The 20,394-nt window shown below is 46.6% G+C and overlaps 3 protein-coding genes across 9 annotated transcripts in view; 1 reads left to right on the plus strand and 2 right to left on the minus strand.

Moving 5' to 3' along the window:
• TERB1 (telomere repeat binding bouquet formation protein 1) overlaps positions 1-2,677 on the minus strand; it is a 50,136-nt gene extending 47,459 nt beyond the window's left edge. For 2 of the 3 annotated variants that reach the window (XM_073583316.1, XM_073583299.1), the window contains exon 1: positions 2,603-2,677. The gene's annotated coding sequence lies outside the window, so the exon portion shown is untranslated. The remainder of the gene's footprint in view (positions 1-2,602) is intronic. The other variant, XM_073583308.1, reaches the window with a different exon arrangement.
• Positions 2,678-3,233: 556 nt separating this feature from the next.
• NAE1 (NEDD8 activating enzyme E1 subunit 1) overlaps positions 3,234-20,394 on the minus strand; it is a 28,224-nt gene continuing 11,063 nt past the window's right edge. Inside the window, exons 1-20 of one of the 2 annotated variants that reach the window (XM_073583336.1) lie at positions 18,509-18,666; positions 16,894-16,997; positions 16,541-16,601; positions 16,223-16,253; positions 15,533-15,604; positions 15,255-15,334; positions 15,073-15,182; positions 14,718-14,827; positions 14,455-14,517; positions 14,316-14,379; positions 14,155-14,246; positions 13,631-13,690; positions 13,248-13,381; positions 8,118-8,193; positions 7,966-8,005; positions 7,501-7,587; positions 7,042-7,134; positions 6,278-6,392; positions 3,919-3,968; positions 3,234-3,451 (exon numbers count right to left, since the gene is read on the minus strand). In XM_073583336.1, coding sequence (XP_073439437.1) covers positions 3,342-3,451; positions 3,919-3,968; positions 6,278-6,392; positions 7,042-7,134; positions 7,501-7,587; positions 7,966-8,005; positions 8,118-8,193; positions 13,248-13,381; positions 13,631-13,690; positions 14,155-14,246; positions 14,316-14,379; positions 14,455-14,517; positions 14,718-14,827; positions 15,073-15,182; positions 15,255-15,334; positions 15,533-15,604; positions 16,223-16,253; positions 16,541-16,601; positions 16,894-16,997; positions 18,509-18,558 — 1,602 coding nt within the window. In that variant the 5' untranslated portion in view covers positions 18,559-18,666 and the 3' untranslated portion in view covers positions 3,234-3,341. Of the gene's footprint in view, positions 3,452-3,918; positions 3,969-6,277; positions 6,393-7,041; positions 7,135-7,500; positions 7,588-7,965; positions 8,006-8,117; positions 8,194-13,247; positions 13,382-13,630; positions 13,691-14,154; positions 14,247-14,315; positions 14,380-14,454; positions 14,518-14,717; positions 14,828-15,072; positions 15,183-15,254; positions 15,335-15,532; positions 15,605-16,222; positions 16,254-16,540; positions 16,602-16,893; positions 16,998-18,508; positions 18,667-20,394 lie in introns of those variants that run through there. The other variant, XM_073583327.1, reaches the window with a different exon arrangement.
• Positions 18,700-20,394, plus strand: part of CTU2 (cytosolic thiouridylase subunit 2) — an 80,898-nt gene continuing 79,203 nt past the window's right edge. For 2 of the 4 annotated variants that reach the window (XM_073583354.1, XM_073583362.1), the window contains exons 1-2: positions 18,700-18,830; positions 20,062-20,160. The gene's annotated coding sequence lies outside the window, so the exon portion shown is untranslated. Of the gene's footprint in view, positions 18,831-19,658; positions 19,736-20,061; positions 20,161-20,394 lie in introns of all 4 variants that reach the window. The other 2 variants (XM_073583356.1, XM_073583364.1) reach the window with 2 other exon arrangements.

Here is a 20,394-nt window from a genome sequence, read left to right on the forward strand (position 1 = left end):
ATACAGGAGGGTGAGGGCGGATATACGTAGTGTGAGGCCGGGATATATGTATACAGGATGGGGAGAACGGATACACGTATACAGTAGAGTGAGGCCGGATACACGTATACAGTAGAGTGAGGCCAGGATATATGTATACAGGAGGGTGAGGCCAGGATATATGGATACAGGAGGGTGAGGGCGGATATACGTAGTGTGAGGCCGGGATATATGTATACAGGAAGGGGAGGCCGGGTACAGGTATACAGTAGAGTGAGGCCAGGATATATGTATACAGGAGGGGGAGGCCGGGATATATGTATACAGTGGAGTGAGGCCGGGATATATGTATACAGTGGAGTGAGGCCGGGATATATGTATACAGGAGGGGGAGGCCGGGATATATGTATACAGGAGGGGGAGGCCGGGATATATGTATACAGGAGGGGGAGGCCGGATACACGTATACAGTAGAGTGAGGCCGGGATATATGTATACAGGAGGGTGAGGCCAGGATATATGTATACAGGAGGGGAAGGCCAGGATATATGTATACAGGAGGGGGAGGCCGGGATATATGTATACAGGAGGGGGGGGCCGGATACACGTATAGAGTGAGGCCAGGATAAAAATATACAGGAAGGGGAGGCCGGATACACGTATACAGTAGAGTGAGGCCAGGATATATGTATACAGGAGGGTGAGGCCAGGATATATAGATACAGGAGGGTGAGGGCGGATATACGTAGTGTGAGGCCGGGATATATGTATACAGGATGGGGAGAACGGATACACGTATACAGTAGAGTGAGGCCGGGTACAGGTATACAGTAGAGTGAGGCCAGGATATATGTATACAGAAGGGGGAGGCCGGGATATATGTATACAGGAGGGGGAGGCCGGGATATATGTATACAGGAGGGGGAGGCCGGATACACGTATACAGTAGAGTGAGGCCGGGATATATGTATACAGGAGGGTGAGGCCAGGATATATGTATACAGGAGGGGAAGGCCAGGATATATGTATACAGGAGGGGGAGGCCGGGATATATGTATACAGGAGGGGGGGGCCGGATACACGTATAGAGTGAGGCCAGGATAAAAATATACAGGAAGGGGAGGCCAGATACACGTATACAGTAGAGTGAGGCCAGGATATATGTATACAGGAGGGTGAGGCCAGGATATATAGATACAGGAGGGTGAGGGCGGATATACGTAGTGTGAGGCCGGGATATATGTATACAGGATGGGGAGAACGGATACACGTATACAGTAGAGTGAGGCCGGGTACAGGTATACAGTAGAGTGAGGCCAGGATATATGTATACAGAAGGGGGAGGCCGGGATATATGTATACAGGAGGGGGGGGCCGGATACACGTATACAGTAGAGTGAGGCCGGGATATATGTATACAGGAGGGTGAGGCCAGGATATATGTATACAGGAGGGGAAGGCCGGGATATATGTATACAGGAGGGGGAGGCCGGGATATATGTATACAGGAGGGGGAGGCCGGATACACGTATAGAGTGAGGCCGGGATATATGTGTACAGGAGGGGGAGGCCGGGATATATGTATACAGGAGGGTGAGGCCAGGATATATGTATACAGGAGGGGAAGGCCGGGATATATGTATACAGGAGGGGGAGGCCGGGATATATGTATACAGGAGGGGGAGGCCGGGATATATGTATACAGGAGGGGGGGGCCGGATACACGTATAGAGTGAGGCCAGGATAAAAATATACAGTAAGGGGAGGCCGGATACACGTATACTGTAGAGTGAGGCCGGGATATACGTATACAGGAGGGGGAGGCCGGGATATACGTATACAGGAGGGGGAGGCCGGGATATACGTATACAGGAGGGGTGAGGCCGGGATATACGTATACAGGAGGGGTGAGGCCAGGATATATGTATACAGGAGGGGGAGGCCGGGATATACGTATACAGGAGGGGTGAGGCCGGGATATATGTATACAGGAGGGGTGAGGCCAGGATATATGTATACAGGAGGGGGAGGCCGGGATATACGTATACAGGAGGGGTGAGGCCAGGATATATGTATACAGGAGGGGGAGGCCGGGATATACGTATACAGGAGGGGTGAGGCCAGGATATATGTATACAGGAGGGGTGAGGCCAGGATATATGTATACAGGAGGGGTGAGGCCAGGATATATGTATACAGGAGGGGGAGGCCGGGATATATGTATACAGGAGGGGTGAGGCCAGGATATATGTATACAGGAGGGGTGAGGCCAGGATATATGTATACAGGAGGGGGAGGCCGGGATATACGTATACAGGAGGGGTGAGGCCAGGATATATGTATACAGGAGGGGGAGGCCGGGATATATGTATACAGGAGGGGGAGGCCGGGATATATGTATACAGGAGGGGTGAGGCCAGGATATATGTATACAGGAGGGGTGAGGCCAGGATATATGTATACAGGAGGGGGAGGCCGGGATATATGTATACAGGAGGGGTGAGGCCAGGATATATGTATACAGGAGGGGGAGGCCGGGATATATGTATACAGGAGGGGGAGGCCGGGATATATGTATACAGGAGGGGGAGGCCGGGTACATCATGTATACACAGACACTTACAGCCTCCGCTCTGTAGTGACACCTGCACAGCACACAGCTCTGTGAGGCCTTGGATCAGGCCTGTGACTGGTTTCCTGGCAACTATCACTGAGCTCCTCTGTCAGAGACAGAGCCCCCAACTACAGACTACAGGATTGGCTGAAAGCAAGTGGTGCTGCCTAAAGCAACCAATCAGCATCCAGCTCTCTTTTCTTTTCTACTGCAGGGATGGAAATGATCAAACCAGCAGTCTGATTGGCTACCTAGCTTTTGTATCCCCTCATCAGTCTTCCCCATCTCTGCTTGCTGTCATTTCCGTCTTCTCCGCTCCATACTCTGCTGTCAGTGCCCTACACAGTATATGACAGATGCCGTGTGACCGTCGCTCCATTCACAGCTCAGGACGTGGCGGACGACCTCCCAGCAATCTAACATCGCTCCTCCAGTTGTTTTGCCGTATGAATATCGGATCCATCACATAATAGACACCGAAGACGCCAAAGGTACCACACTGACTCAGTACGGGGTCCGCCAAGATGTCCGCCTCCTACCTGATGACATCCAGGTCCCCCCCACGACGCGCGCAGGAAGCGGCCCCCATCACCTCTCCCGGTGCCCACATAGTGCAGCAGTAATACTAATGACAGTCACACTGGTTTATGTGCAAGTTTTATTGTAGCCTCTTCATTATGACAAACTAATAGAAAAAAAAAATTACAATGCAAATGTACAGACATGAGCGGACGCAACAGTAACGGATCTACAGCTGGAAGGTGGCCGACGTCTGTAACATGGCGTTGTACAGAAAGGTGTTATTAAAGATCACAAACTGCTTCGTGATTATTTTGATGGCTTCCTGAGCGGCTGCACCTGAAATAAAAATGAGCAAAAAAAAAAAAAAGTATAAAGATATAAAACATACTTTGCACATTACAAATGCCAAAATAAGATTTTAGGATTCTCTGATTCTGAGATCTAATAGCATCCAAAACCTGAGGCTGCACTACTAGGTGTATGGATTTAAAGCGGTAATCCCATTTATTGCCTTACTAGCCCTCCCCCGGTCCAGCGCTTAAGTCTTTAATTTCAGTATTAGTTTTCCAGCATCGCATCATTGTTGAGTTGATGTTGGCGTTTCAGATAATAACAGACACTGGGAGCAGCAGTGAAGACTCATTGCTGGACCTGGGGATGGTGTGTAAGGCTCATACTTTTTTTTTTTTCTTTTAAAACAAACACCGCACCCTTGCGAAAGGGTGTAAATCCCATTAATTCTTGGCTTTATTTAGAAATATCCATATAGGCCTGAACAACCCTATGTACAAATGTTGCATTACCGCCCAAGAAGGAAGCGATGGTGTGCGGCTCGGCGGCTCCGTATCGGCAGCTGGAAAAGACAGAAAATGTAGACAGTTATTACCGCGCTGCCGTCAGTCATCGCCTCCTGACCTACTTCTTGCAAGACACTTGTCTAGACCAATCTCATCACCCTCCGAGCACAAAAGGACCCGACTGTTTGACCAGAGGGACTTGATCTTTAGCTAAATTTATCCCGCTTGCTTAATGTAGTCCGCTGTCCACTCACTCTTAGCTGTCCACTCACTCTTAGGCTGTGTGCCCACGCAGCGATTTTTAAGCGTTTTTGCCGCGATTTTCGGCGCGAAAACGTTTAAAAATCGTGTACAGAACGCCCCCCATGCATTCCTATGGCATTCCACACATGCTGTGCTAATGCTGCGCTTTTTTCCGCAGCGCGGAAAAAAAAAAATCGCAGCATGCTCATTCTTTTGTGCGGAATCGCAAAGAATTGCCGCGATTCCGCACCCATAGGAATGCATGAGAATCGCTGACTTCCCGCATGTGGCTATGCCCACCATGCGCAAAGTTAAGCGTCTCATGTGCGGTTGGTACCCACGGTGTGGAGGAGAGGAGACTGTCCTCCAGGCCCTGAGCACCATACCCCTGTAAAAAAAAAAGAATAAAAAACAAAAAAATCGGTGTATATTTACCTTCCGGCGTCCCGCGCTGCCATCCCGGGCCTCAGCGTTCCCAGTAATGCCTTGCGAGACCTGTGATGACGTAGGTAACGCGAGATCGCTATAGTAACGCGAGACTACGTCATCACAGGTCTCGCAAGGCATTACTGGGAACGCTGAGGCCCGGGATGGCAGCGCGGGACGCCGGAAGGTAAATATACACCGATTTTTTTTTTTTTTTTTAGCATTTTAACATCCTATCTTTTACTATTGATGCCGCATAGGCGGCCTCAATAGTAAAAACCTGGTCACACTCGTCAAACACTATGTTTGACGAGTGTGACCAACCTGTCAATCACTTTCCAAGCGATGCTTCAAATCGATTGGAAAGTGCTTGAATATCGCACGCGAAAATCGCGAACAGAATCGCGATCATAATCGCGGTAAAACCGCACGATTTCTGGGAAGGAGTCCGGTTTTTGGTGTGCGTTTTAACACGCAACGTGGGCACATAGCCTTAAAGTGAAAACACAATAGTGAAAAAAAAAAAAACACGCGGGGTCAAAAATCTGAAGGCTGTGCCCACATCGCACACGCCATGACTTTCTATCACTTGATAGGTCCATAGTCCGCATCGGGAGCTTTCCAGGCACAAACCTCGAACGTAACAATTACGAAAAGTGTGAACAGACCCTTATAACAGGCTGGGGAGTTTCTATTGCAACTTCCACAAAAAAAAAAAAAAAAAAAAGAAAGAGTTACTACCATTCCTGCGCCTTCAGGCTTCAGCCTAATGAGCAATTTTGCTTAAAAATTGACAGGAACACAAGTACTGCCTCCTACCTGTCTCGAGTTACAGATAGTGCCACCTCCTTGTCTCTGTCTCCCTGACTCTTCCTATAAATGATGAAGGCACACATAACAGCATTGCCTACTTACCCCTCACTAATGATTTATGTACAAAAAGTAAGGACTCCCTCTCACTCCCTGCAACTTAGGTAATTAGGTACAGATAGTACTGGCTCCCTGTCTCTCTCACTGTACATAAAGTAGGCACAGATAGAACTTTCTTCTTGCGTCTCCTTGTAAATAAGGTAGGTACATATAGCACAACCTCCATCCTTTTCTACAAAGAACGCACAGAGAGTACCGCCTTCCTGTCTCTCCTTGTAAATGGTTGTAAAGACAGATAACAATGTCTGTCTATAAAGTACATATAGATAGTACTGCCTCCCTCTGTTAATTAAGCAACCACAGATAATATACAAGGAGAGACAGGAAGGTAGTACTATGTAGGCATATAGAGTACCGCCTTCCTGTCTCTCCTTGTAAATGGTTGTAAAGACAGATAACAATATCTGTCTATAAAGTACACACAGATAGTACTGCCTCCCTCTATTAAGCAACCACAGATAGTACTACCTTCCTGTCTCTCCTTGTATATTATGTAGGCATATAGAGTACTGCCTCCCTGTCTTCCTCTGTAAATAAAGTGTGCACATAGAGCACTGCCACGCCCTGTAAATAAAACATGCACAGATAGTACTGCCTTCCGGTCTCTCCTTGTAAATGGTTGCCTATCTATAAAGTATACAGATAGTACTGCCTCCCTCTGTAAATCAAGTATGCACAGATGGTACTGCCTTCTTCTCTCTAATCCCGTGTGCTTCCCGATAGAGGGAAATAAAGCAGCATTACACGCATAAGGTAAATGACTTACAATTCCTGGATGTAGTCGTCCTTCACGCTCAGTGATAACCCGTATTCCTGGAGGAATCCGTTCAGACAGGTTTTCAGTTTCCCAAAATCCCCTTCTACCTGGTAGTTATAAACCCCTACAAGTGCAAACAGGGTGGATTACAAACTGCTTCATAGAAGACAGACGCTAGAATACACGGCGTGCGCAAGAGACGGTGTGCACTGACCGTAGAGAATCCCTACGGTGGAAACAGCAAAGTGGCACTGAATCTAGGAAAGTGCTATGCCAAATCCAAGCGATTATTCTTGTTCACTCATCTCCGGAATTTTGAAAGTCAAACTTTTTCATTTTTCTGTCAACGCCATTATGGTGGGGTACAACAGATTATGACCCCATTGCAATGGGTTTCACATTAGGTATTGTCGGATAGTCCCAGGAAATACAAGCAATTTTCTAATTTACTGCCTATTAAAATTCTCAACCGTTCTTGAGATTGACACCTGTTTAAAGCTCGCTGCCTTGGAGACCGACCACCGCTGCTAGACAACAGAACGCGCGCAGAGGTGGCCTGTCTCCTAGACAACGAGCTGTAAAACAAAAGACAAGTGTTAATATCTCAAGAACGGCTGCAAATTTTAATAAGCAGTAAATGACAAAAGTGCTTGTTTTTATGAGCTCTATCCAACAAAACCCATCTATGAAGGACGGAAATAACCCTTTATGTCCCAATAAGGGGCTTCACCATGTGCATTATTATTAGTCCCTATTAAGCAAGCAGAATTTACCTGGATATCGTCCATGCTGTTTATGGAACCTGTCCACCGCCCTCAGCATCAAATAGAAGACTATTTCATTATCCGGATTCTCCATAAAGGAAACTGGAAGAAAAACAGCAGAAGACAAGCAACGTAAATCCCAAAATACCCGTTACGCAAGGTGGCCGCACAGAGCGAGGATCAGGGATCAATCTGTGATAATCTCCCTAATAACTGAGTAATAAGATAATAGAGATTATCATTAACAACCTGGAAAAACCCTAATGAGGTTGTAAAAGATGAGAAACCCCATGGCTGCTGTCTAATAGTCAACAGCGCCATACTGGCCTACAGGTTGTGCCTGGTATTGCGGATGTACTATATGCTGCAATACTAAAAAAAAAAATAAAAAAAAAAAAAAATAAAAAAAAAAATCTCCAACAAAACCCACTACAAAAAGACGATGGAATTAACCTTTTATCTTCTTACCAATGTCATCCTTTTTTGCCGTGTCCATCCCGTATTCTTCAGCTAAAGATCTGCACCGGACAAACCGAAGAAAAGCGCAATTCCTGCCTGAAAAAAATAAAACATGGCGAAGATTTATTTCCATTTCAGCCTTATAGGGAGACATATAAAAGAACAAGGATCCATAAAAAAAATGGATTATTGGGGCAAAAGACTATAATGACGAGTCTGTCTAATGAAATTATAAAGGGAGTTATAAAATAAAAAGCAGATTTTTATTTATTTTTACACCACTTGACAAAGGTATGGGGACAGCGAAACCAAAATGTGCGTCCAGAAAAGGTAATGTAGAAGTATGACGGTCTGCAGTGCCATCTGCTGGTCACTGTGTGGATTACATCATCGACTGATTAATCCTAAAAGAAGGAAAAAAAAAAACAAAAAAACAGGAAAGTGATCAAATAAAAATAGAAGAAAAATACTTACAGAAAAGGCGGATATCTTTTTCAGATATGCTTTCTGGGGGCTGTAATAGAAAAGAAATAATATAGCAATATAAGGTTTTATTTCTAGCAAATTTGGGATTAAAAAATTCCCTCCGAAAAAAAACAACAAAAAAAAACACAATACAGACTTACTCTGCCAATAGACTGCAGGAGTTTAGAAACATAATTTTCCACTGTTGAAGCATCATTTTTGGCTTTTTCTCGATATCTATGAAGCAAAAGACAAGGGTCCATAAATGATAAAGCTGATCCCGCACATCAGATGTCGGCCAGTCTTGCCTTACACATGCACGCTCACCCAGGCATGCCCCTCTGGAGGCAGCTTACCTCCCCTTGGGAACAAAAGGGAGTTGAAATTTAACTCACCAAATCACCCCCCCCCCCAAACATGATCTAATGGGGGGATTATTGATAGCTTTAACCTTCACTCCCAATTATATTTAACTTAAAGGGATCCCCACCCCCTCTTCATAGATGGGTATTGTTGGAGAGAGCTTGTAAAACCAAGCACTTTTCCAATTTACTGCATATTAAAATTTGCAGCTGTTCTTGAGATATTAACACTCTTTTTTGGTTTACATCTCGTTGCCTAGGCGACCGACCGCCGCTACTGTCTAGCTTGTAAACACTGTGTAGAAACTTGGCTGGGATTAGGAGTTAACAGCGCTACACAGCAATCCTTGCCGGCTACAAAGGAGTGTTAATAAGATCAAAATAAAATAAATAAAAAAGAAGCTTATAAGCACTGTAAGTTATGCTGTCTAGCAGCGGCGGTTGGTTTCCTAGGCAACGAGCTGTAAACAAAAGTGTTAATATCTCAAGAACGGCTGAAAATTTTAATAAGCAGTCAATTGAAAAATTGCTTATATTTACAAGCTCTATCCAACAATAGTCACATTTTTAAAAATGGGAGTAACCCTTTAAATGGCAGATAAGAGGGAACAATAGCTCTTTTTTTTGTCTAGTCTCTCTCTAACTAGGTGGCAATACAATTTACATATTTGAAAGTAAAATTGGCCTATTTCGGGGAGACTGGTTGATGTACATGATGTACAACTTTACCCTGATGGCAGATTTTAAAGAAAAGGAGGATCAGGCATGTTGGATTTCGATAGGTTTGATTCTTTTCTCTTTACAAGGGCTCAGTCAAACCCAGGGTGCAAGTTTATGGTTGGGAGCGGGAGGATTAGCTGCCCGCAGGTGCCAACCGAAGTCTATTGTTTACGGGCATTTTAATCTTTCTCTTCATAGAAGTCAATGGAGTCTAAAAATACCAATCTACATTGACTTCCATGTGGAAAAGAGAGATCCATAGTCTCCCCATAGAAGAGCCTTCCATGCCAATGGAGTCTAGACATAGGGAAAACGACATAGCTTTGTTCGTGGAGAATACAGATTCGCATGGTCCAAAAACGACGCTCATGTTGACTTCTATGGTGAAAAATGGATAATTTTTAGACTTTTTTCTTTTTTTACTTCTATGCGCATACTTTTCTTTTAGTCAGTAGGGAATCAATTGGTGACTATTGCTGGTGGTGGGCTTGTGCATATACACAGCAGCCAAAGTGAAGCAGAGCTGCAGTGTAAAGCAGGGTGGACAAAAAGGCAAAATGATAAGACTGGAGTGGATTTTTTTTTTTTTTTTTTACAGAACTTTAACCCCTTCACTACCAAGGGTGGTTTGCACGTTAACTCCCGGGCCAATTTTTACAATTCTGACCACTGTACCTTTATGAGGTCATAACTCTGAAACGCTTTCATGGATCCCGGTGATTCTGACATTGTTTTCTCGTGACATATTCTACTTCATGTTAGTGGTAAAATTGCATTCAAATAACTTGCGTTTATTTGTGAAAAAAACGGAAATTTGGCGAAAATTTTCCAACTTTGAATTTTTATGCCCTTAAATCACAGCGATACGGCACACAAAAAACTTAATACATAACATTTCCCACATGTTTACTTTACATCAGCACAATTTTGGAACCAAAATTTTTTTTTGTTAGGAAGTTATAAGGGTTAAAAATTGACCAGCGATTTCTCATTTTTGCAACACCATTTTATTTTTAGGGACCACTTCACATTTGAAGCCACTTTGAGGGGTCTATATGATAGAAAATACCCAAAAGTGACACCATTCTAAAAACTGCACCCCTTAAGGTGCTTAAAACCACATTCAAGAAGTTTATTAACCCTTTAGGTGCGTCACAGGAATTTTTTGAATATTAAAAAAAAAATGAACTTTTAACTTTTTTTCACAAAAAAAATACTTCAGGTTCAATTTTCTTTATTTTACCAAGGGTAACAGGAGAAATTGGACTGCAAAAGTTATTGTGCAATTTGTCCTGAGTACGCTGATACGTGATATGTGGGGGGGAACCACTGTTTCGGCGCATGGCAGACCTCAGTAGGGAAGGAGCGCCGTTTGACTTTTTCAATGCAAAATTGGCTGGAATTCAGATCGGACGCCATGTCGCGTTTGGAGAGCCCCTGATGTACCTAAACAGTGGAAACCCTCCAAGTGACCCCATTTTGGAAACTAGACCCCGCAAGGAACTTATCTAGATATGTGGTGAGAACTTTGAACCCACAAGGGCTTCACAGAAGTTTATAACGTACAGCGGTACAATTAAAAAATCATATTTTTTCCACAAAAATGATCTTTTCACCCCCAATTTTTATTTTTCCAAGGGTAACAGGACCCTAAAAGTTATTGTGCAATTTGTCCTGAGTACGCTGATACCCCATATGTGGGGGTAAACCACTATTTGGGCGCATGGCAGAGCTCGGAAGGGAAGCAGCGCCATTTGACGTTTTTGGCTGGAATTGAGATCGGACACCATGTCGCGTTAGGAAAGCCCCTGATGTACCAAAACAGTAGAAACCCCCCACAAATGACACCATTTTGGAAACTAGACCCCCCAAGGAACTTATCTAGATGTGTGGTGAGCACTTTGAACCCCCCAGTGCTTCACTGAAGTTTATACCGTCCGGGCGTGAAAATAAAAAAATCGTATTTTTTCCACAAACATGATCTTTTAGTCCCCATTTTTTTATTTTCCCAAGGGTAACAGGAGAAATTGGACCCCAAAAGTTGTTGTCCAATTTGTCCTGAGTACGCTGATACCTCATATGTGGGAGAAAACTACTGTATGGGCACACGTCGGGGCTCGGAAGGGAAGTAGTGACGTTTTGGAATGCAGACTTTGATGGATTGGTATGCGGGTGTCATGTGCGTTTGGAGAGCCCCTGATGTACCTAAACTATTGAAACTCCCCACAAGTGACCCCATTTTGGAAACCAGACCCCCCACGGAGCTTATATAGATGTGTGGAGAGCACTTTGAACCCCCAAGTGCTTCACAGAAGTTTATAACGCCTGGGCGTGAAAATAAAAAATACATTTTTTTGCGCAAAATTATATTTTTGCCCCCAATTTTTTATTTTCCTAAGGGTAACAGGAGAAATTGGACCCCAAAAGTTGTTTTGTAATTTGTCCTGAGTAGGCTGATACCCTACATGTGGGGGTAAAACACTTTTTTTCATGGCAGAGCTTGGAAGGGAAGGAGCACCATTTGACTTTTTCAACGCAGAATTGGCTGGAATTGAGATCAGACGCCATGTTGCCTTTGGAGAGCACCTGATGTGCCCAAACAGTGGAAACCCCCCCAATTATTACTCCAACCCTAACCCCAACACACCCCTAACCCTAATCTGAGCCCTAGCCCTAACCCTAACCCTAGCCCTAGCCCTAACCCTAGCGGGAAAATGGAAATAAATACATTTTCTTTTAGTTTTATTATTTTTCCCTAACTAAGGGGGTGATAACGGGGGGTTTGATTTACGATTTATGGCGGTTTTTATGTTTGGCTGCTGTCGCACGCTAAAAGACGCTTTTTATTGTAAAAATAGTTTTTGCATCACCGCATATTGTGAGCTATAATATTTCCGTATTTTGACCCACCGAGTCATGTGAGGTCTTATTTTTTGCGGGACGAGTTGACGTTTTTATTGGTACCATTTTCGGGCACGTGACATTTTTTGATCGCTTTTTATTCCGATTTTTGGGACGCAGAATGAACAAAAACCAGCGTTTCATGAATTTCTTTTGGGGGGTGTGTTTACACCGTTCCGCGTGCGGAAAAATTGATAACGCGTTTTTATTCTTCGGGTCAGTACGGTTACAGCAATACCTCATTTAGGTCGTTTTTTTATGTTTTGTCGGTTTTTTGCAATGAAAACAATTTTATATAAAAAATAATTATTTTTGTATCGCTTTATTCTGCGAGCTATAACTTTTATTTTTTTGCGGATGATGCTGTGTGGCGGCTCGTTTTTTGCGGGACAAGATGACGTTTTCAGCGGTACCATGGATATTTATATGCTTCTTTTTGATAGCGCGTTATTGCACTTTTTGTTCGGTGGTATGATAATAAATCATTTTTTGCTTCGTTTTTTATTTTTATTTTTTAAGGGGTTCGCTAAAGGGGTTAATTAATGGGACAGTTTTATAGGGCAGGTCATTACGGATGCGGCGATACCAAATATGTGTACTTTTATTGTTTTTGTTTTTTTTTTATTTTGAAAAAATTGATTTATTGGGGAATATTTTTTTTTTTTTACTAATTTATTTAGCGATTTTTTTTAAATTATTTTTAACACTTTTTTTTTTACTTTATTACCTTGTCCCAGGTGGGACATCACTGTCCTGTGACAGATCGCTGATCTGTCACATCACAGATCACTGTGACAGATCAGCGATCTGTCAGAGGCACTGCTGCAGACTTCCTCATGCCTGCGCTTTGCAGGCAGTGAGGAAGTCAGCTCCCTGCAGGCCCCCGTCGCCATCTTGGATCCGGGGGCCTGTAGGGAAAGAGCCCCCCGCAGCAGCGCTGCACATTGCGCTGCCGTGGGGGGCTCAGGGAAGCACGGAGGGAGCCCCCTCCCTGCCGATGCTTCCCTTTAACCCCCGGTACACCGCGATCGCGTTTGATCGCGGTGTGCAAGGGGTTAACGTGTCGGGGCGGTCCGTGACCGCCCCTGACACATTGTGCCGGGTGTCAGCTATGATAATTAGCTGACACTCGGCCGCGATCAGCGGCGCTCACCACGTGGGCGCCGCTGATCGCGATGACGTAATATTCCGTCCATGGTAATTAGGTCCATGGTCACATGGACGGAATATTACGTCAATTGTAGGTAAGGGGTTAAACTTACTTTTTGCAAAACTAGTACATTAGTTAAAAACTGTCTAGAAACTCACACATTCTGCAGTTTAATGAACTTATCCGAGTCTGCGATCATATCAGGAATCGTTCCTCGCAGAGGCAGATTCCCTTTCCCTTCAGATGCGGTAAACTCCTTAACAGCTCGGGCCAAGATCCAAAAATCAGAAGACTGAAAAAATAAAATAAATATTTATTTTTTTTTTAATATCCTTTTTTTTTTTTTTAGGTTAAGTATCAGAAAAGAGTGGAAAAACTGCAATTTTTTTTTAAAACTTTTAACACGTTATAAATCCAGCAAACGGCACTTGAATATCAAACATCCTGGAGATTTGGATGGTCCTTGCTAAAAGCAAAGTTCCGGATTACAAGACTTTCTGGATTATCAGATTTGACTACGTTATTTAAGCAGATTTATCACCTGTTGAGTGACGTTTGTGCACCGCTCATCATTAAAAATGTCTTCAATGTTGCTGGGGATCTAAGAAAAAAAAAAAAGGCAACAATAAAACATAATGGACTAGGAATATAATGAAAGGATCTCCGCAATGTAACATTTTATTTAAAGGCTTTGGTACGACTAATTCAAAGGGATTTTCAATAGCGATGACCTCTCCTTAGGATTGGTCAGATCGGTGGGGATCCGCCCCCTTGGACTCCCACCAATCAGTTGATTGAAGGAGCAGTCTTGCAAAACAGCTCCATTCATCCTGTAGTGGCCGGGAGTGGAACTACAAGCTGATGGTACTACAGAATGGATGGAACTTTTGACACTTCAAATGATCATGGGGTTGAAGTCGGACCAAAGCAAAAAATTTGTGAAAAAAAAAAAAGTTTTAAAAAAATAAGTTTTAATCCCCCATTTTCCATAATAAAAAAAAAAAAAAAAAAAATAGTTTGCAAAAGTGAAAAAAAAAATTGGAAATTTTCAGGATATTTTGCTACCTTAGTTGTATTTAGTGCAGTGTTCACGTTCTTCACGGCCTCCTCAAAGTTCTCCTCGTCCTCAGGGACCCCGTTCTCGTTTTTCAGGATCCCTGTGAACGGCAGATCAGGGGGTTACACCGGGGGGCAGTAGAGGTGTCACGGAGAACAGGAGCACGTACCTTGTCGGAGGAGGTCCCGGAAGGCTTCCTTCTCCTTGTAACTCTTGGGTATCTGTTCTGCGTTCTATGAGAAGATTGAGGAAAGTGAGGAAGCTGCTGCCACCGCTGCCGCTGTGCAGGGACCCCACCAGTAGATTACCTCTGTGCGCCATTTCTCCAGGTACTTGGCCACCACAATAATCCACGGAGTGTGACTGTGATCCTACATGAAAAACACAATGACGGTAGCAGAAATAGATTCTTCAAATTATTGGTGATTGACAGTAAGTCCCCCAATATACAGTGCCATCACAATAATATGGAATATCCTCCGGGCATCATATGGGGCCACGGTAAAGTGGTCAGCGTGCAGCAAGCGTCTCTCCGTGAAGATGGAAGAAAACGATATGTGTAAGAGGATACCTTCCTCTCCATGTGCTCCAAGTCATAGAGCTGGAGATGTTCCCGGAGCTCAGCGAAGGGCTGGTCCAGCCTCAGGTCCTCCAGCGCATTATCAGGATGAGACTCTGTAACTGGAGAACAAAGAGCAGGAAAGTACGTCCATTAGAGGGGTTCTCTTCGGCAAATCTGCAAGGAAAAAATACGCAGCATGTGCACGAGACTTCAGGAATCTCATTCACTGTGCTGGTGTTCAAAAAAGGTGCCATTTTCACGAAACAAGGAAGGGAAGAGACCGGCGGGGAGGGAAGAGACCGGCGGGGAGGGAAGAGACCGGCGGGGAGGGAAGAGACCGGCGGGGAGGGACCAGTGATCTTACCAGTATGCTCTTTCACAATAATCCTCATGTAGCCAATAAAACCGTACGTCCGGGAGATCAGCAGAGGAATATTCGAGTTCCAGAGTGTTTCCGCCAATCGCAGCAAAGTGCTGGAACAAATAATAACTAGTGAGATCCGGAGCACCTGATAGTCTGGGTGCCAGCGGTGGGCACAGAATTACCTCTCCGAGAGCTGCGTGGCGATCACTAATGTAAACTTGCAGAAGAAAGATGGATCGTTGTCTAACAGCTGGTCCGGATTCTGGAAAGGATCACAGGGATGTTACATAATGGAAATCTCATGAGCTGTGCATGCAATAGTGGCGACTGCTAACCTGTGACCCTCCAGCAATTGCAGAACTACAACTCCCAGAACGCCTGGACTGAGATTTATAGTGCTGCACCAGCCGGCGATCACCAATCGAGCACAATGGACTCACAGTCCCCATCGGGAACTAACCTCGGCTACGAAATCGCCGGTGACGTCTTCATTTAACTCTTGCAATAGCTCCATGGAGGTTTGAGCCCGGCTCTGATATAGAGAAAAAAAAAGTGCCCAAATTTACCATGGGGTCCGGATGCTAAAGCTAAGGGGGCAGGACCGATCAGTGGAGAGTTGCACCCTCTTCTCAGAAAGTGTGGAAGGTTTGATTAAAGTTAGTGAACCCTCAGGCTGTGCGCCCACGTAGCGATTTTTAAGCGTTTCCGCTGTGTTTTTTAACGCGCGATTCTGCTGCGGAAACGCTTAAAATAAGCGTTCCATGCATTTGTAATAGAAAACGCACAAGTTGTGCCAATGGTGCGGAATCGCTTAGCGGTAAAAAATGCAGCATGTTCATACCATCAATTATGTGAGCGAAAACGCATGGGAAAACGCTTGACAATCAAGTCAAAAACGCGTGTCAAAAAGCGCATGTGATCTCCCTGGCAAGGGCATGCGTTTCTGCTCAGGAAAAAAATCGCTACGTGGGCACATAGCCTTATACTGATTTTAATGGATGCCAAGGGGCAATCCACATGGCTGAGCTTCTGCCCTTTTTTGTTTTCGCAACCGTTGGGTGGGGGGGGGGGGTCTCAGATCCTGGACCTCCACTGATCAAAATCTCACTATGACTTCTCCAAAGTGAAATCCAAGAGAAAACTCACTTACCTTTCCGATACTACCTCTATTTAGGAAAAAGCTGGAAAAAAAAAAACATTTATGTGAAATATCACAGGAAAACTAAATACTGATGCATCCCTCCACAATATGGTGACATCCCACTCATTTGTTACAAGGATCCCCCCATTATGACCACAAGTTGATCCAATACTATGACATGTGGTGATTTATTGTCAATGTTTGAATCTACTACAACACCCCCGCAGGAGGGAGGGGGTACTACATCACTTTTCATATTTGAGGGAAAGTTCATTATTTGAAAAAGAAATTCCAAAATGACATAAAATAAAGTGAACTTGGCCTTACTTGTTACCGACATCTTCCCCCTTGACCACATTTCCGTCCACAATGGTGAATGAGCCAATACCTGCAAAGGTGATGACATCTCACAACTGTGTGATACTAAAAGGTAGCAGAAAAGGTCTCAGGAGCTGCTGGACACAGTGGAGCGCAGCGTTTAGCAGTCCCATAGAGGATGAACGGAGCGCAGCCTGCACATACGCGCGCTGCCGTGCAATGATGTAACGGTGATAGAAGCGCCCCCATTCTGCAGATCGGTGCCGATGTAGTCGGGCTCACCCCGATCAACAAGTTATCGCCTATCCTGTGGACACCATAGATTACACACGCCAGCACCGCGACCGCTGCTCTTCACTCACCGGGTAACACCAGGTTCTTCAGGATCTCGGTGCCGGTAGCTGTGGCATTTATCAGGCAAACATGAGCCGACTCCAGAGCTTCCTGCCCATGATCACCCCATAATCTGCAGAAGAAATGCAGAAGGCAGTCATGTAGATGTCAGTGAGTGCATCTACCCAGATTACTAAACATTGCTGCACCCCAGGGGGCGGCGGAGGCAGGCAAGGAGCCCCACAGGATGGCGGACAGGCCCCATGAAACAGGGGAGGTGACCGTGAGACCCCACAGGGTGGCAAAGGTGGGTTCCACTAAACAGCGGAGGCGGGCGGGGAGTCTCAAGGGACGGGGGAGGCGGGGAGCCCCACAGGATGGCGGACAGGCCCTATGAAAAAGGGGAGGTGAGCTAGAGGCCCCACAGGGTGGCAAAGGTGGGCCCCACTAAAAAGCAGAGGTGGTCTGGGAGCCCCAAGGGATGGCGGAGGCGGGCGGGGAGCCCCACAGGGTGGCGGACAGGCCCTATGAAAAAGGGGAGGTGAGCTAGAGGCCCCACAGGGTGGCAAAGGTGGGCCCCACTAAAAAGCAGAGGCGGTCTGGGAGCCCCAAGGGATGGCGGAGGCGGGCGGGGAGCCCCACAGGGTGGCGGACAGGCCCTATGAAAAAGGGGAGGTGAGCTAGAGGCCCCACAGGGTGGCAAAGGTGGGTTCCACTAAACAGCGGAGGCGGTCGGGGAGCCCCAAGGGACGGCGGAGGCGGGGAGCCCCACGGGACGAAGGCGGAGGCGGGCGGGGAGCCCCACGGGACGATGGCGGAGGCGGGCGGGGAGCCCCACGGGACGATGGCGGAGAGCCCCATGGGATGGCGGAGGCGGGCGGGAAGCCCCACGGGACGGCGGAGGCGGGAGGGGACCCCCACGGGACGGCGGAGGCGGGAGGGGACCCCCACGGGACGGCGGAGGCGGGAGGGGACCCCTACGGGACGGCGGAGGCGGGAGGGGACCCCTACGGGACGGCGGAGGCGGCCGGGGACCCCCACGGGACGGCGGAGGCGGCCGGGGAGCCCCACGGGACGGCGGAGGCTGGAGGGGAGCCCCACGGGACGGCGGAGGCTGGAGGGGAGCCCCACGGGACGGCGGAGGCGGCCGGGGACCCCCACGGGTCGGCGGAGGCGGCCGGGGAGCCCCACGGGACGGCGGAGGCGGCCGGGGACCCCCACGGGACGGCGGAGGCGGGAGGGGACCCCCACGGGACGGCGGAGGCGGGAGGGGAGCCCCACGGGACGGCGGAGGCGGCCGGGGAGCCCCACGGGACGGCGGAGGCGGCCGGGGAGCCCCACGGGACGGCGGAGGCGGCCGGGGAGCCCCACGGGACGGCGGAGGCGGCCGGGGAGCCCCACGGGACGGCGGAGGCGGCCGGGGAGCCCCACGGGATCTTGCAGGCTGGCGTTGCACCCATGAGACCGTGCTGGTATTCATGGTTGCAGCCTTCACGTTCCATCCACAGCACACACTGTGTACACCAGTAACCACTATGACTGCACAGGACACAGCATCATGTCTATGAACAGCACATGGAGCCGTGCACACTGCATCCTGCTAATCATGCACACACAGCCATTACACATCGGCCATGCCGGTACCTGAGCTGCCTGTCATACTTCTGCTCCTTCACCACTGCTCCCTGCGCCATGACTTCCCCCGGAAGGAATAATAACGAATAACCGATCCCACTATCAACCAGCAGATGGCGCTCACAGACAGGCTAAGGTCACATGTGTGCAAGCTTCATACTCGCCAGCAGAGGGCGCAAAGCTCACCTCATATTATATTAGTGCTTTCCGCGCGCTGGTTGTTACCTCAGGAGTTTGGAAGGCGCGAATTTCTGACACGAGGAGGAACCACAGTGTGTGTCCAGGGTACCACAAGTCTCAGCATGACGTGCTGCTCTGTACCCCTGTCTATGTATGTTTTGTGTGGCACCACACGTCTTACATTGCAATGTCTCTTTATTCTCAGTGTTTCTATGTATATAGTACTACAAGTCCCAGCGAGTCATACATAATATACACTCGCCAGCCAGGGATAAACACTGAAGGCTTGGGGCCCCTGTGCAAGGGATGTGTCTGGGCCCTCTCCCTGCCCTTATGGAGGGCAGCCTGGCACTGGGACCCCTGAAGCCTCCGGCTGCGCGAAACAAGCCATTATTACCAGGGGCCATAGCTAACGACACCGCTAAATAATATATATATATATATATATATATGTTCACTGAGAGATATATATCTCTTTCCAGGAGCGCCCTCTTCAGGCTTTACTGTTTAGGAAGGGGGCACTTCCTGCGCTTTTCATTCCTTTATTATGTCTTCTATTGTTCTGAACGCTATATTTGTGGTTATGATATAATGCAGCGCTCTTCTCAGCATCAATATACTACATATCCCAGCTCGTGACGAGCGAGTGTGCCCCTTACTTCAGTTTTCCTAGTATTTTGGATGTTTGAGTCCCCGCGGCTGCTAGACAGCCTGAATACATATGAGGATTGCCTGTTTGGTTGGAAATCCCCACATGTATTCAGGCTGTCTAGCAGCCGCAAATCATGCAGCGGAGGAGACACATACATAATGTACGGGCACATCCAAATACTCGGGAGGACACCCGGGCATGCTCGGACATCTCGACGAAGGGCTCCTTCTCACTTGCAAGGAAATGCAATCCAATTTTAAAAATCAGATTGAATTCGGACCAATGTTATTCTATGATTGTGTCTTCATCTGCGTTTTGTTTTTCCAGCTCGGATCGGATCACTATCAGACTGGGGAATAAAAGCGATTGGAATTCGGATCACATCCCGCAATAGAAGTCAATGGGTGCAAGAAAAAAAAATAAATCACACTATCTATGCCGGCAAATGATCTGCGCGTACAATCGGTCCAGCCCGACCAGCACACTCACTCATCACTAATCCCAGCATATGATCACACTGTTTTCTTAGCAGCGATAGTGCTATTCCTGAACACATAGTGTCCTCCTTTATTATGTATATTGCCAATCCTTATTACGTTATGTTAGTGTCCTCCAGTATTACGTATCGTGAGGTTTCTTATTACATACCAGTATATAATGGCACTATTCTCAGCGGCGATATCTGTGGCACTACAAGTCCCAGCGTATAATACCGCTCTACTCTCAACAGCTAATTTTGCAGTGACGTGTTTTGCCCAGAGAATGTCGACTTGAAGGTCTGAAGAGATGGAGGAGAAACAAAAGGAAATGGCTCTGATCTGAAGAGAAGGTAAATTCCTAGATGTAAAAATGTCTTCTGTATCTAAATTGTACGACTTGCAGAGATAATGGGAGTGTTACTTTTAATATAATGTTTTTTCTAATTGTGTATAGAACCGTACACTACTATATAGCAATTGATCTTATGTATTGTGCTGTCCTTTATTATATAGTTTTCTAAATTGCTTATGTAACGTGCCATCCCCTATCATATAGTGCTCTTTCTTGAGTATAGTGCCATCCC

Source organism: Dendrobates tinctorius, unplaced genomic scaffold, assembly GCF_039654945.1.
Source record: "Dendrobates tinctorius isolate UK_male_01 unplaced genomic scaffold, ASM3965494v1 ptg000009l, whole genome shotgun sequence".
NCBI lineage: Eukaryota > Metazoa > Chordata > Amphibia > Anura > Dendrobatidae > Dendrobates > Dendrobates tinctorius.